General features: G+C 37.2%; 1 protein-coding gene across 4 annotated transcripts in view; it reads left to right on the top strand.

Moving 5' to 3' along the window:
- Positions 1–14,953, top strand: part of EXOC6 (exocyst complex component 6) — a 205,854-nt gene extending 190,901 nt beyond the window's left edge. For all 4 annotated transcript variants that reach the window (XM_067709983.1, XM_067709985.1, XM_067709986.1 and 1 more), the window contains 2 exons: positions 12,496–12,608; positions 13,684–14,953. In XM_067709983.1, the coding sequence (XP_067566084.1) occupies positions 12,496–12,608; positions 13,684–13,816 (246 nt within the window). In that variant the 3' untranslated portion in view covers positions 13,817–14,953. The remainder of the gene's footprint in view (positions 1–12,495; positions 12,609–13,683) is intronic.
- The last annotated feature ends 315 nt before the right edge of the window (positions 14,954–15,268 follow it).

Below are 15,268 nucleotides of genomic sequence, written 5' to 3'. Positions count from 1 at the left end.
CCTGAAACAGCACTTCTTATCCAAGTGAAATATAATCAGATAAACAAGTCATATCTGTAGAGTATTGATCATGTGAGACATTGGAGGAACTTGATTTTTCCCAACCAAATGGTACCTATTTCTAACATCCTGAAACACCAATCATTGAATATCTCTTAATTAACCCAGATTCTTCTTAAGAATTAAATTCCTTTTAAAAAATATTGATTTATTTTCAACTTCTTTGTAAATACTTAAAGACTGCTTCCAACTTTCTTACCTGTTTGTTATCCCTCTTTCCCCTTCTTTGTCTTCCTAATTATCAACAGACTTTACCTCCTCAGCTATGTTGAGGGCAGTGGACCAGGCACCCGTTTTATGTATTACAATGAAGAGACTCTATGTCTTGAATTTTTTCTGACAGAGTGTCAAAGGAAACAATTATTTTAACAGGATGACACAGCCTATTTTGCTTAGAAATGTCCTAATTTCCTGTTTAGGCTATCCAGAGGTCAGGTAGGGATTTCATTTTGCACTCCCATAGTGTAGATTCACATCATTGCAAGCATTGTAGGACTTAGATCACAAGCCATTTAATTCCATGGCTGCATTTATCTTCCCAAGAAAATAAGTCCTTCTCCTGTTGTTTTTATTTAGTTTCTCTTTTTGTATTTTACTGCTATAACCTGTAGTGAAAGAGGGATGGAGGCCAATAGCTATTTACCAACAGCTGCTTCTTAACTAAGGTGCATCTTAAAGTTTGCCTGTTGCCCTTTTGAAGTTCACATCAGAGTGTTGTTACTGTTACCCTGTCCCAGAAATTACCTGTAACTAACTAAGCACTCAGGCAAGCATCAGGTCCCAAAGTAAGCCATGGCTTCTCCTACGTATTGGGCTGGCCAAAAAGTTCGTTCGGGTTTTCCGTAACGAACTTTTTGGCCAACCCAATATGCACTTCCTTCATGAATCAGCTTTTGTGTAGTTTGATAACTGCCCCCTTTTTTCATATTTAATTATGCCTCGGGGCTATGGAAAAACCAAATTTATCTGTTAAAACAGACAAAGCAGCAAGTGTTCTGACATGTTTATTGAGCAAATTATTATACCTGACAAAAGGTAATTACATACAATCAGGTCTGGATAATTAGGGGTTAATAAATTAACATAAGAGAAGTGCCTTTTAGATTTAGAAAAGCAAAAAAGACATATCTTTTTAAGTTATTTGAGTAAAAATTATAAAATCTATTATAAGATTTGAAAGAAAAAAATGAGTGAGGATGCAAGCCCCGTTAAATACAAATACTCACCAAGATATTGTAGTATTCTTTGTCTTTAATATAGACCATAAAGATCCTTATTTTCTTTATGTCCATCATGCTAAGTATGGTAGACTAGCTAACTCTGCATTCTTTGGGAATCTAAGGCAAAATAGTAAAGAGTCTGTATTTATATTCTAGGACATAAAACTGAGACCTTATCTCTAGAAAGCTGAACAAATGACATATGTATCTGAAATTCAGTTCCCCACTTCACTAAAAATTTCTTGCAAGGCCTAGAACTGGGGTGTCTGTCTTAGTTTCTATGGTAATACCTTAGCAGACAGTGACAATCTCCCTTTTCCTTCTGAGGCAGTTGGGATTTAATGGTCATGGTATGTTTCATTTGTCTCAAATGGTCTGAGTTCCATGCTAAAGAATAGAATGATAATATGTCTTGGGGTCTGAAGTATTTAGTTTTAGTTTAGCTTTTTTTTTCCAAAAGCCAAAAGTCAGTGTTTATAACTAATGACAAATTATAAATAATATATATTACTTGCTAAAATTTTAGAGTAAAACATATGTGACTTATTTTTTGAAGACTAAATTAATCCAGCTATTAGCGTCTCCAGGTTGTCATTTGCATTATTTTAAAACACAACCATGGGGAGGAGGGGGGAAGAATATCCACTTAGACTCTTACACATTTTAAAAAATGGTTAGTCCCTCCCTCTTTTTCTTAGCAACTGCAGTCTAAAGGAGAACTTGAAGAAACCCCAGCCCAGTCTAGCTTCCCTCATTTGAACAACTACTGTATCCTGGAGTAAAGACTCATTGGCATACAATTTTTCTTCATTGGCTAATCCATATTGTTTTCTTTGTTGTTTGATTTCTTCCAAAGTCAATTCATATAAGCAGACCTTATTTCTTCAGAGCTTCAGTGAAGCAAAGTGACTCATCAGAGAGAACTGAAAGTCTAGTGAACACCTCACATCATGAATTTCAAGGTTTGATTTCTTTAGTATTAGAAGTCTGAGCTTCATTGGTGAAGTCATTATATAACTACCTGTTATATAAGTGTGGCAGATGATATAATGAATTGGACAGAAAATTAAATGTATGACCTGGGAATGTTTATTTAACATGCTTGACGGTGGCATCACTGGTTTGCAAAAGGTAATCTCAGGAGCAGAGCTTTGGTTATGAAATATTTTAGTACATTCTATAACATAAATTAAATCAGTCGAAGAGACTAGTCTGGCCTTCAGAATAATTATAAGACATTACTAAAAATTCAGAGTTGTCTTGATTGTAAATAGTTGACATGTAAAGTAAATGATAACATAGCCATCTTATTAATATATATGATGTGGGCTCTGTGTAGACATAAAAGGTAACATTTGCAGTTCATCTCAACATACATACCTTTGTGTCAAAAGGTAACGTTTGCAGTTCATCTCAACATACATTTACTTGGTTCCTACTATATACCAGGTACTGGGCCAAATGTGAAGATACAGAGAGTAAGCAAAACAAGTCACCAGCTTTGAGGCACTTACAAAGTACATTATTAGGAAGAAGAAAAGGCACTTCAACTATTGGCGTATTAGAAAGAGACAGCGCTGAGACAGCCATGAACTGTCCAGACTACAAAAGGAATTATTGATATTTGATTCTTTAGTGGGTAGACAGAATAACTGTGATATCAGCATACTGTGAAAAATACTATGATAGAGATTTATGGAGGGAGCTCTGAGGACACACGAAAGAGGAACAGCTAACACATAGTGGTCTGGGGAGACTTCCTGAGAGAGGTGAATCCAGATTTAAATTTTATGGAATAAGTAAAGAGTTACCTGAGTGAAGAAGGGAGGGGAAGGAGACTCAGAGAAGAAAATGACAATGTCCTGGGGCATCATCACGGTCTGTAAGAGAACTATGAGTAGTTCCTAGTTTAGGAGCTTAAATTCCAAGGCAGGAGAGGAAGCCAAAAAGTCACTTTGCATGTCATGTTAAGGAGCTTGAACTTTATCTTGTAGGAGCTGGGAAGCCACTGAAACTTTTAAGCAAGTGAATGGTATGATAAGATTTGTATTTGAGCTGCATCTCTCTGGCAGCAGTGTGGAGGTTGATGGATCCTGGCGTATTAGAAGGAGAAGCAGAGGGGATAGGCAAGACCAAAGGCCCCATGGGAGAGAGTATGATATCTAATCTAGGACAGTAGTAGTAGTAGTGGTGGTGGAAGGTAGGTAGCAAGTGAATTCAAGAAATATTTAGGAAAAAAATATTTAGGAAGTTAAATTGACACAATTTGGCAATAAGTAAGATGCAGGAGTTGTGAGAGAGAAGAGTCAAAGCAACCTGAATCCAGGTTTCTAGTTTTGGTAATTAGGTAAGTGCTAGCACTCAGTGTGTGACTCGCCTTAGAGTATGAGGCAGCTGAATTAGTTACTCATGACTGAAGAAAAGCAAGCCACATATACATGTAAAGGTATCATAAAAACCAAAATCACACTCAGCTATTTGAGGTAAATCTACTTGAGCAAAATACCTGAAGTGTTCTCTTCTGTTTGGATAGTTACAAGGTTTTTCATGTTTTAGAAATAGAAGATGAAAAAATTCTTTCTTTGGTGGCTCTGGTTGGGGTCAGGGGGCGCTGAGCCGCATGGCACGCGGGATCTTAGTTCCCCAATCAGCGATAGAGAACCCGCACCCCCTGCAGTGGGAGCGTGGAGTCTTAACCACTGGACCGCCAGGGCACTCCCCCCAAATTATTGATAATAATTTATTAATATATTCTGCATTCATAAATAACTTTTAGAAAACTTTAGTTACACATCTTTTGTTATTTGGGTTTAAATACATAATATAAATATTTTAAACCCCAATTGCCAGAAGAATTATTTAAAATTCAACTATATAAGGTGCTAATATTCTTACATTACTAAATGGAGAGTCAAAAGATCCTCTTAAAAGTTTCTGTAACAAATTCTACTCCTAGATATATACCCGAGAGAAATAAAAACACGTGTCCACACAAAACTTGTTCACAGCAGTTGTGACTCATAATAGCCGCCAAATGGGAATAACCCGAATGTCCACTAACTGATCAATGGATAAACAGATGTGGTGTATCCATGTAATGGAATGGTGTATCCACGTAATGGAATGGTGTATCCATGTAATGGAATGGTGTATCCACGTAATGGAATGGTGTATCCACGTAATGGAATGTTCTTCGGCAGTAAAGAGGAACGAAGTCCTGATGCCTGCTACAACATGGATGAACCCTGAAAACGTTATGTTAAATGAAAGAAGCCAGACACAAAAAACCACATGTTATATGACTCCAGTTTGGAAAGTGACTGCTAATGGGTATGGGTATTCTTCTGGGGGATAAAAATGTTCTCAAATTGATTGAGATAGTTGCAGAATTCTGTGAATGTACTCAAGACCATTGATTTGTATACTTTAAATGGATAAATTGAATGGTATGTGAAATAGATCTCAAAACTTAAAAAATTTTTTTAAGGTGATATAACAAAAAATAGGAGTTTAATTATATTAAATTATAAAAGCAAAAATAGAGAAAAATTGTTATAACTACCAAAAACAGGAAGGTAGTATAAGTAAGGTAAATTCTCATATATGATAACTACAAGATGATAAATAAAAACTAGAAAAATAAGTATATTTAGAGATATCGAGGTAATCACCAGTATTAAAACAGAAAGAGTTAACATGATTGCTTCTGAGAATGGAAAGGGTAGGCTAATGGACTGTTGGTTTTCATGACATGCCCCATTTGATTATTAACCATGTATTACTTGATAAAATTAATTTTAATAAAGAGGAACGTCCCTAGTGGCTTAGTGGTTAAGAATCCGCCTGCCAACGCAGGGGACACGGGTTCGAGCCCTGGTCTGGGAAGATCCCACGTGCTGCGGAGCAACTAAGCCTGTGCGCCACAACTACTGAGGCTGCGCTCTAGAGCCCACAAGCCACAACTACTGAAGCCAGCGTGCCTATAGCCTGTGCGTCACAACAAGAGAAGCTACTGCAATGAGAAGCTCACGCACCACAACGAAGAGTAGTCCCCACTCGCTGCAACTAGAAAAAGCCTGCACGCAGTAACGAAGACCCAACGCAGCCAAAAGTAAATAAATAAATACCTCTTTCCTTAAAAAAATTTTTTTTAATAAAGAATAAATTTCCACATAAAATTGTACACGTATATGTATCTGCATGGTCTTTTAGCCATGGTAGTGACCAAGAAATTCAAGGTAAAGCAAATATAGATGTGTATAAATCTGATGATATAAATTCTTTTTGCCTCTTTTTTTCCCCCAAAATTCCAAACCTACCTAGTAGTTATTTAGGACTATTACATGGCTTACCATCAAAAATACTTTAAGAACATTCTACTTCTGCTGTGTGCAGTTCACTTGAATTAAGTGACTTGAAGAGATGAATGCCTTTAAGCCACAATGTGCTCAGAGCTTGCTTCTGATCCTCACATAGGTAGGAGTGGAAAGGCTGGCTGAGAGCGGGTTAGGCAGATGGGACGTTTAAAGAGGGCAGGCACCGGTTAGGGGTCAGGTGTACCAGAGAGCCAAAAGTCAGCATGAGGGCAATTAACACCTGAGGGCAAAAAGTGAGGTGGGTGGAAGCACAATACTGCTTCTTTACAAAAGTTTTTGCCCAAAAAACAAAAGTTTTTGCCCAAAAAACAAAAGTTTTTCTAACTGCTGCTGAAAATTCTCTTCCATGCTGCATGTGGAATTTTCCATATATGTTTTCAAATAGCTGGAGAAGGGTAAAGCCAAGTGCTTTAAAAAGTAGATGGAGGGGGGCTTCCCTGGTGGCGCAGTGGTTGAGAATCCGCATGCCAATGCAGGGGACACGGGTTCGAGCCCTGGTTCGAGAAGATCCCACATGCCACGGGGCATCTAAGCCCGTGCGCCACAACTACTGAACCTGCACTCTAGAGCCCGCGAGCCACAACTACTGAGCCCACGTGCCACATCTGCTGAAGCCCCCGCGCCTAGAGCCTGTGGCCTGCAACAAGAGAAGCCACTGAAAGGAGAAGCCCACGCACCGCAACGAAGAGCAGCCCCTGCTCGCCGCAACTAGAGAAAGCCCAGGCAGAGCAACAAAGACCCAATGCAACCAAAAATAAATAAAATTAAAAAAAAATAAATTAAAAAAAAAAAAGAGTAGATGGAGGGACTTCCCTGGTGGCGCAATGGTTAAGAATCCGCCTGCCAATGCAGGGGACACAGGGTCAAGCCCTGGTCCGGGAAGATCCCATATGCCGCGGAGCAACTAAGCCTGTGTGCCACAACTGCTGAGCCTGTGCTCTAGAGAACATGAGCCACAACTACTGAAGCCCGCACGCCTAGAGCCCATGCTCCACAACGAGAGAAGCCACCGCAGTGAGAAGCCCGTGCACTGCAACGAAGACCCCCGCTCACTGCAACTAGAGAAAGCCCACGCACAGCAACAAAGACCCAACGCAGCTAAAAATAAATAAATACATTTATTTTTAAAAAAAAGCATATAGAGCTCGTCATTTGATTTCAACATCTATTTAGAAAAAAGACTTGTATTTCCCCCCATTGTGGCCAATTTAATAAGACCCATTTTTCTTGAATCCCCAGTGCCTAATTACTCATATTTCTTCCTTAAAGCTACATTCCGGTTTAGGATTTTTGTTGTTTAAATCTATGAAGCACTTTAGGAACCCTTGCTTTGGCTTTGTTTTTTGGAAGCAAAGGAAAAATGATCTCCTGGTTTACTTTTGGAATCTGCAAAGCAACTTTGAGGTCCCCCAGGTGGATTTAGTGTTTGGAAAGGGGAATTTGGGGGACTAAGTTTGACCCTGAGCCCCCAGGTCACTGTTCACATTTACAAAAGCAAACCTGGTATCCCCAATTGCTTTTCTCTTGAGGTTGGCTTAACTTTATTTATCTTCTGCCTTGGGTCACTGCCCCTGAGGTGCTTCAAAAGCAAAACCCAAAAGACCCAAAACAAAGAAAGCTAAACCAGATTCAAGGAAAAAATGACCTGGCACTCTGGGTTCACTTTTACAAAAGCAGAAAGTCACTTCAAGAGTTTCATAGAATGGTTTAAAGTTGGCCTAGATTCATTGTGTCATTTGTGCAGAGTGATCTCAACAGGTCTGAGACCCCAAGTTTCTTGGGTGTAGATTTGGAGTGCGACTTAGGATGAGAAGCTGTCGGCAAGCTAAATGCCTTGACACAGACTAATTCAGTGATTCTTCCGTGATTCAACTATTTTGAGGATATAAATGGACCACCCATGCAACCATTTCTTTCCTTAAGCTGAATCTTTTTGTTTGCTGGACACACAGGGGTGGCTGAGGAAGTGAAACATACAACACACTTTAAAAAGTTGGCATAAATCCCACCTTATGTTATCAGATTAGTTATGAAGGGTGTTTTTGAATCCTTGGTGCAAAAAAAAGTTAGTTTGCTAATTTTAGGTAATCTTATAAGTCATGATGAAATAGAACTGAGGCACATTATTTTGCTATTCATTTTTATATGTTCCATACTTTGCTTACTTCCCTAAAGGATTTAAGGTGGAATTACTTTACTTGACTATTGGAACAAACGCATTTTTAGAACTTAGTACCAATTTTCATTTTAATATGGCTGACTTTATCCTTTAATAAGTAATTGTAAAATTGCTTTTGGATAATCTAGGGGGGATTTTATTTTTGTTCATGTTTGGTCTACATCTTTGGATTTCAGGTATATGTGTTAACTAATAAATTCACCTGTTGAGACCATGTCTTACAGTTTATTTCCAAGACTGAGGGAGATTTTGTATGATTAATAACAAATGTATTATTTGTTTACTGCCATCTGAAGAAAGTACAACTTGAGATAGAGAAGTAAGGTTTTCCATAATTTAGATTTTAATATTAAGGACATAGTACATCCTGTGAAACCTCACCGAATGTGAGAGGCAGTCCCCAAGGCAATGACTGTGTGGAGTGAAGAGGAGTGTCAGTGATTGTACCTGGTGCCACTCCAGTTTCCGCATCCCTTCCCGTCACACTCTGGCTCCAGAGCAGTCTCGTTCTTTTTAAACAATCCCAGAGACCTGGGATCATGCTTCTTGGTCAAAATAGGCATAGGTAGCAGCCTATAGAAATGGACTCAGTCCGTAAATCTGGCCTGGCATAGTGTTAGGTGGGACCCAGGAATAATGTCCTAGTCTTGTGTTACATCTTTCATGTCAGTATAACTGTACTTTAAAGGATCTTATAATTGTTATAGATGGAGGGACACTGGTAGACCATTCAGAAATATTAGTGCTTCTTTCTCTAAGAAGATCATTTACCTCAATTAACATTAGACCCAATGCCTTATCATAAGGGTATCTATCCTCTTTATCAAGCCCCAGGGAAAGCCTGGGAAAGGTGGAAGTCAGTTGACTACATTCACTTGCCCTAGTTTGCCTGCTGGCCAACTTTGGCCTTTTTCTAGAGCTGTCTTCATAAACCGAAATTGTCTGTAGGGTGCTTATATTTTGTACTCATGAAGCCTAAGAAAAAAGCTCCTAAGTAACTTGGATTAGTGGTCTGGCATCATCAGTCAGAGAGCGATATTGCTTGAATATCTACTGAGAGGTTACGCTCTGCTGGACATACTTTATGAGTTTGCCTGCACAGCTCCGTGAAGTTTGTTTCTATTTACTTATTAAATGTGGTATTATGCATTTGAAAAATCCTTATGATGCCGAAAGCTCCGCTTCTCTGCAGTGGTGTCAAATCTCAGAGACAGAGTTTTGGGTGAAGTAGAAAAGGATAGCTTTATTGCTTTGCCAGGCAAAGAGGGGGACACAGCAGGCTCCTGCCTCAAAAAACTATGTGTCCCAACCCCAGAGAATTTGATGAGGGGTTTTATAACAGTGGCTCAAGGGTGGGGTCTCTGACAAGATTAAGGTATGTGCAGAGCCTGCCCTCCTTTCCTCTGTCTCAGGTGGTCTCAGGTGGTCTCCTAATCTCAGGAGAGTCTCTGCTCCCTTTAATCAGGTGGTTTCTTGGCTGCTCCTCCCTTGATTAGCAACTGTTCACATCCGCCCTTTGGAACTCAGAGAAGGTCTTGGAGGCTGGAGTCTTGCCTACAAGAATTGGGGGACAAAAAAAGACTCTTGCGCCTGGGAGCCCCACAGGGCCCTGTCACACACGTGGAAATGAGAAATCAGAGTATGAGATCAGCATGCTTGCTAGGCCTTATCATTCCTCTCCACCCACATCCATGTATCCTTTGGGGCATAGACACTGAAATGGTGCTCAAGTCTATATCCACTGGATTCATGGCCTGAGAATACAGAGCAAGCAGTGTCAGCTGCTATGTAAATCAGTTTCTATCTTACTCAATATTAAATTGACAGTAGCTTCCTCATATGTTACTCTAGTTTAAGTTACTAAGATTGTGTGTGAATAGTTTTTTCTTTATAAATTCTTCATGTTAATATAAAATATTACTTGTTTCCTTATGAACTCTGCCTCCCCACTTTCCCCGCTTACAGTGTAAACTCTTTGAGGACAGGGACTTTGTCTCATTCAATACTGTATCTCTGGTGCCTAGCACAGTAGTTCTCACGTTGTAGGTGGGCAGTCAATATTTGTTGAATGAATAAGTGAATGTTATCTAGATCCTTAGCCCTTTTATCCACCTTGGCAATGCATTCCGTAACCATTAGTGTGCAAATTTATGCAGATTTCCATTGATATCTACACGTTAACTATGCACTGTATGTATTGCTGTAAAGTATTGGTGTAAATTTGAAAGCATGTGGATTAGACTTGTCTACAGATGGGCAGTTAGGTTAAATTTTGTGGTTCCTGTAATTTCTAGCAGTAAGAAATTTGCATATGAGTGTCTGACCATACATGAAAAAAGTAAGCACAATATTTCTTTATCTAGGAAAGTCTGTTTTTGTGCTGTAAAAGAACCATTTCTATACTCACAGCTGGAGTTGGTGTAGGTTTTAAATTCATTAAATGGGCTCCTCCTTTCCCACCTGGGGGTAGATCAGCCCTTATTTTAAGGCTTCTTCTTCCAGGTCCCAAAGGTCATGTTGCTGTTGCCTTTGGAAAGAAAGGGAATTTGCAGCCAGTACATTATTAAGTGGTTGCTGACTGTGCGCATGCCCACACACACTTGAGCTGACATACGTATACCTGGAAGAGGACTCCTTCAAACTGAGGCTTTTATTTTGAATGAGGAGAATTCATTATTGAAATTTATTGGGAAAAAAAATATATGTATGTATGTAAACCTTATTTCTAACTCTAAAGTTAATACATGCCCATTGTAGAATATTATGAAAATAAAGAAGATAATAACAGTTACCCATAATCCCACCACACAAATTACAACTCTTCTTAACATTTTCTCAAATTTTTTTCCACTCTCTTTTGATCGGTTTTTATGTAATTTTAGTAGTAATATTTATCATAAACTTCCCAAGCTATTTAAAATTCTATGTAAGCATCAATTTGAATAACCACATGATACTTGTCTTTATAGATAGATATACCTCACTACTTAACCATTGTCTTAATACTGAGATTTAAGCTGTTTTCAGTGGGTTTTTTTCCTTCAATTTTTGATAACACAAGTAACATTTTTGAGATTAATATATTTGTTCATAAGTTTTTATCTACCTTTATTATTGTCTACTGAAGTTAGATTCCTAGAAGTAGGATTACTGAATCAAAGGGAATGGCCATTTTTATAAGGTTCTTAAATACATACTGCAAATTCACATTCCAGAGAAGTTATACTAATTTACATTTTCACTGCAGAGTGTAGAAAGTAACTTTTCCTCCTTGTGAAAGAAGGGGAAAATGTACTTGTTGCTAAGCAAGAGTCAAAAATTACACAGAACTTGAAATATGTTCCCTTTTCTTTTTAAGACTGTGTTTTTTTAACATTGTCTCAGTGTAGTTTCTGTACCAGTGTTTTAACTTTTGGTATGGCTGGTATGGCCTAGAATGTTGCCCGAAAGAAAATAGTGTGGCTTTTAATATTAGTAGTAAATATTTTCATTATAGAATTTTCTGCTTTGTACAAGAAAGTCTCTATTAGTAGCTGTATATTGGATGGGAAGAGTCAAACAAGTCCATTATCTTCCTAAGGAAGAGCTAGTTTCTTGTAACTTTCTTCTAACTTTCTGTAGGTTTTAACCACCCCAGAAATTTTACCCCTCTCAGAGCCAGTGGGTTGGCTCACATATCCTATGAGTAAATACAAATACTTGCTTCATTTGAAAGCAAAACCAATACACCCCTTACTTATAAAGTGAGCTAAAACAAAAAGAAAAAGTAACATAAAAACCGAAGGAAGGTAGTAAGTAAAACATTTATCTTTCTGAAACAATTCAAATGGGGATAGGAAGTTGGTTTTAAATGGCTTAAAGGGGATTAGGGTTTTAAAGTTGGATAAGGAGTTTGGTGCTTTGGTTTAGGCACTGCATTGCTTTTAAAAGATTACTTCCATATTTGACAACAATTCTAACTGGAGATTATAAAGCAAATAGTCAATTTTAAAACACTACGGAAAACAAGAAGGTTTCCTTTTTGTTGTTGTTTGTTTATACAAAATGATTGCCTAGAGTTAACAGGCTGAGTCCTGAAGGCCTCATTTCATAACACTACTGAGGATCTATCACCAGGGAGAATCCAGAAGAGGTTGTTTAATGCACTTCATTGAGATTATCTGAGCTTTTCGGTTTAAATTACTTTGGGAAAAGTCTAGGTGCAAACGACTTCTTTGAAAGGTAAACATACTTAACCTCTTTTTAGAAAAAAAGGTTCAATTTAAGTTCTTTAAAATTCTTCAGTTAGTAACAGCAACCCTCATTAACTAAATTTGAGTATGAACTGAATAATGTGTAAAGATTAAATCTCTATACCTCAGTACGTGTTAATATAATTATATAACTGTTTTCATTATTTTACAATTATTTGAAAATGCAATTAAGTATTTTATTAGAAAGGCAAGGCCTGACAATTTTAGTAATTTGAAAAGTGAAAAGATATTATACACTATGTTGGTTATAAAATATAGTTAATGAAGTTTTAAAAATGAGATTCCTTATTCTGTTGCATCTGAGAAGCAGGTCATATTAAAATGGATCAGGAGTAGCATATCTTTTATGTATTAGCTGTGGATAAATAGTCAAAAGTTGCTTTAACATTTCTCCCCATCTTCCTCAGCTCCTTGACCTGTTTATGGTTTGGGATTGGTCTACTTACCTAGCTGATTACGGTCAGCCAGCTTCTAAGTACCTTCGGGTGAATCCAAACACAGCCCTTACTCTTTTGGAGAAGTGAGTATATTCCGCAGATGTTTTTGCATACCATTTTAGCATTTTGTGATTCAGTGATAATTGAAGAACTAGAAATTTTTATCAAAAGAGAAATGTCTATATGGAACTTAAAAGTTCAGTTCATTTTAATGATCAAAACATAAGCCTCTTTCTTTCTCGCCTTCAGTGTTGTGTACTTTTATATGAGATTTGTTTATGTTGATACAGACAAAACGTTTTTCCTATTGTATCCTCAATATCTGACCTAATTGGCTTTAGAAATATGTTTACTGCAGATAAGTGAGAATTGGAACTTTTTTTTTTTTTTAATACTGTAACACAGGAAAGAAAGTATTTTGTAAAACGTAGTTAGGGATTGGAATGTTTGCCACCAGTGCTGTCTAGATCCTACCATGATGGGCTTGGATTCTTTACAGGTAGAGAGGTGTGCATTTCAAAAAAATGATATTTTAAAAACTGAAGTAACAGAACACTTACTGGTGCGTCTCGTCCAATTAAAAGTAAAACAAGTGTAGGTGTTACTTTTCCTTCTTTTATGTGGCAGGTTTTCTTTTCACTCTACCATATTTCATTTTAAGCATCACTATTAAAATTTTCAATTTTTGAATTAAAAGTGTATATTATTTCCCCACATTTCAAAATATCTGTGGTGTATTTGATTTGAGAGGACATAAGGAACTGTTTTAAATAAATGTAAGCTTGTTTTACAATGCCATGAAACACCACTGAGGCAAACAAATTACTGCTTTAAATTTTCTAATATTATTTTTCCTTTCACCTTGTCTTGCTATGAGTGTGATTTGCAGAGTCCATAGAGGGTATGTATTTTAGCATACTTTATGGAATGATGTTAGAAAATAGTATCACGTAAGGAAACTTGCTTTAGATTTACATACTAATATTTTGTGTGGTTGCTTTCTCTGTAATTCTATTAGTAGTACCTATTTTCTTTGAAGTATATTTTTCAAGCATAGGATTAGTGTGAGATAATCCAGAGCATGCCAAGATACTTCACTTGTGACAGTATAGCTTTTAATTTCCTTTTCTAATCTTCTTCATTCACGTATATTCCTAGGATGAAGGATACTAGCAAAAAGAACAATATATTTGCTCAATTCAGGAAGAATGATCGAGACAAACAGAAGTTGATAGAGACAGTTGTGAAACAGCTGAGAAATTTGGTGAATGGTATGTCCCAGCACACATAAACTTCACATTGCTTGCACTCAGTGACACCAAATCCATGGTGTCTCAACATTGATCTCTAACAGGCACTGGTCATGATACAGAAAGTTGTTTGCAGAATTCAAAAATACAGTAGAGAAAAGACACTGATGAGAGAGCTTAAACAAGAAAGAATTATAAATATCATTTGTATGGATTTTTAAATAGCTGAATAATATTTTATATATGGAAAACCTGGCATTAATTTTTTTTCACTTCTAGGGAAAAAAGGCAAAACTAATATATAAATCAGGTCAAAAATTGTCTATGAAACTGATTGTGTAAATACATGAGAAGAACTTATGCCTCTGTGTATTGGTGTTTTTTCTACTTAGACTTGAATGATTTTTCTGTTTTGTTTTTTGTTTGTTTGTTTTCCAGTATCTGGTTTGGGAATGAAATTATGTCTGATCTTTCACTGTCATTTTCTGACTTTTAGCTTTAATTTTCACCTCAATATTATTTAAATAGACTAAAATTTCTAATTCTGCTGATTTCGAGGGAGGAACTATAAATCTTTAAAGGTCCCTGAAGTCAAACTTAATTTAACCCAATAAGAATTTGAATTATTTGTTCTACTTGGGTGGTTTAATTTAATCTGAATATGAAGAAAAGGAATTTGATTTTCTAAAGATGCAAGGTGTTTCTGTTCAGCAGGGTTAATATTTCTAACTATAGTGTTTGTAGCTGGCCCCATTTATTTGGTTTGGTTTGGTTTGGTTTGGTTCAAGTTAGAAGGACAGAAACTAAGTGGGGCTAACCACTTCAGGTGCCGCTTGTGCTAGGAGAGATGTGTTCCTACACACAGAAGTTACCACAGGGGTCAGGTTACTTTCTTCAAAGAGCAGACCTCAGTACCGTGTCCTCACTGTGGAAACAAGCCAAACCAAATGAACTCTGGAAAACCTAAAATGAATGTACATTTTACTGTGTAAAGTACTGTGGTCCAGATGGTAATAACAATCTGATCCTTACTTTCTCTTCATTGTATTTATGCTGAATAATCCTTTTGCATTTTCAGGATTTATGCCTGTAAGAAACTTTTATTTGACTCTGTAAAATAAGTGCAAAGAATTATATGTACATTTCTTGATTTTGTGATTAAATATTAAAAAGGTTGAGCAAGTTGTTGGAAATTCAATGATACTGCATCTATTTAGAGCTTCCTGACTTAAAACAACTGCTTTCTTCAGAAGGGCTATTATTCCCTAGTTATTGGAATGGGAGTGTCACCAAAACAAAGAAAATAAGCACTTATTCCCTTGACCGTCTCTTATCCTAAAGTATTTAACGTTTTAAAAAATATTACATGGAAAATATGGTAATTCCAGGGACAATACTATCTGGAAGTTACCAGAGGAGCCGTGAGCTGCTAGTTCTCTTTGAGGACTGGAATGTAGTGACCCTCCAGTGCCTTACCCAGCTCTCCAGGTCAC

Source organism: Pseudorca crassidens, chromosome 16, assembly GCF_039906515.1.
Source record: "Pseudorca crassidens isolate mPseCra1 chromosome 16, mPseCra1.hap1, whole genome shotgun sequence".
Taxonomy (NCBI): domain Eukaryota; kingdom Metazoa; phylum Chordata; class Mammalia; order Artiodactyla; family Delphinidae; genus Pseudorca; species Pseudorca crassidens.
Note: the sequence above shows the minus strand (reverse complement) of the source record. Positions and strands in the feature narration are given on the sequence as shown.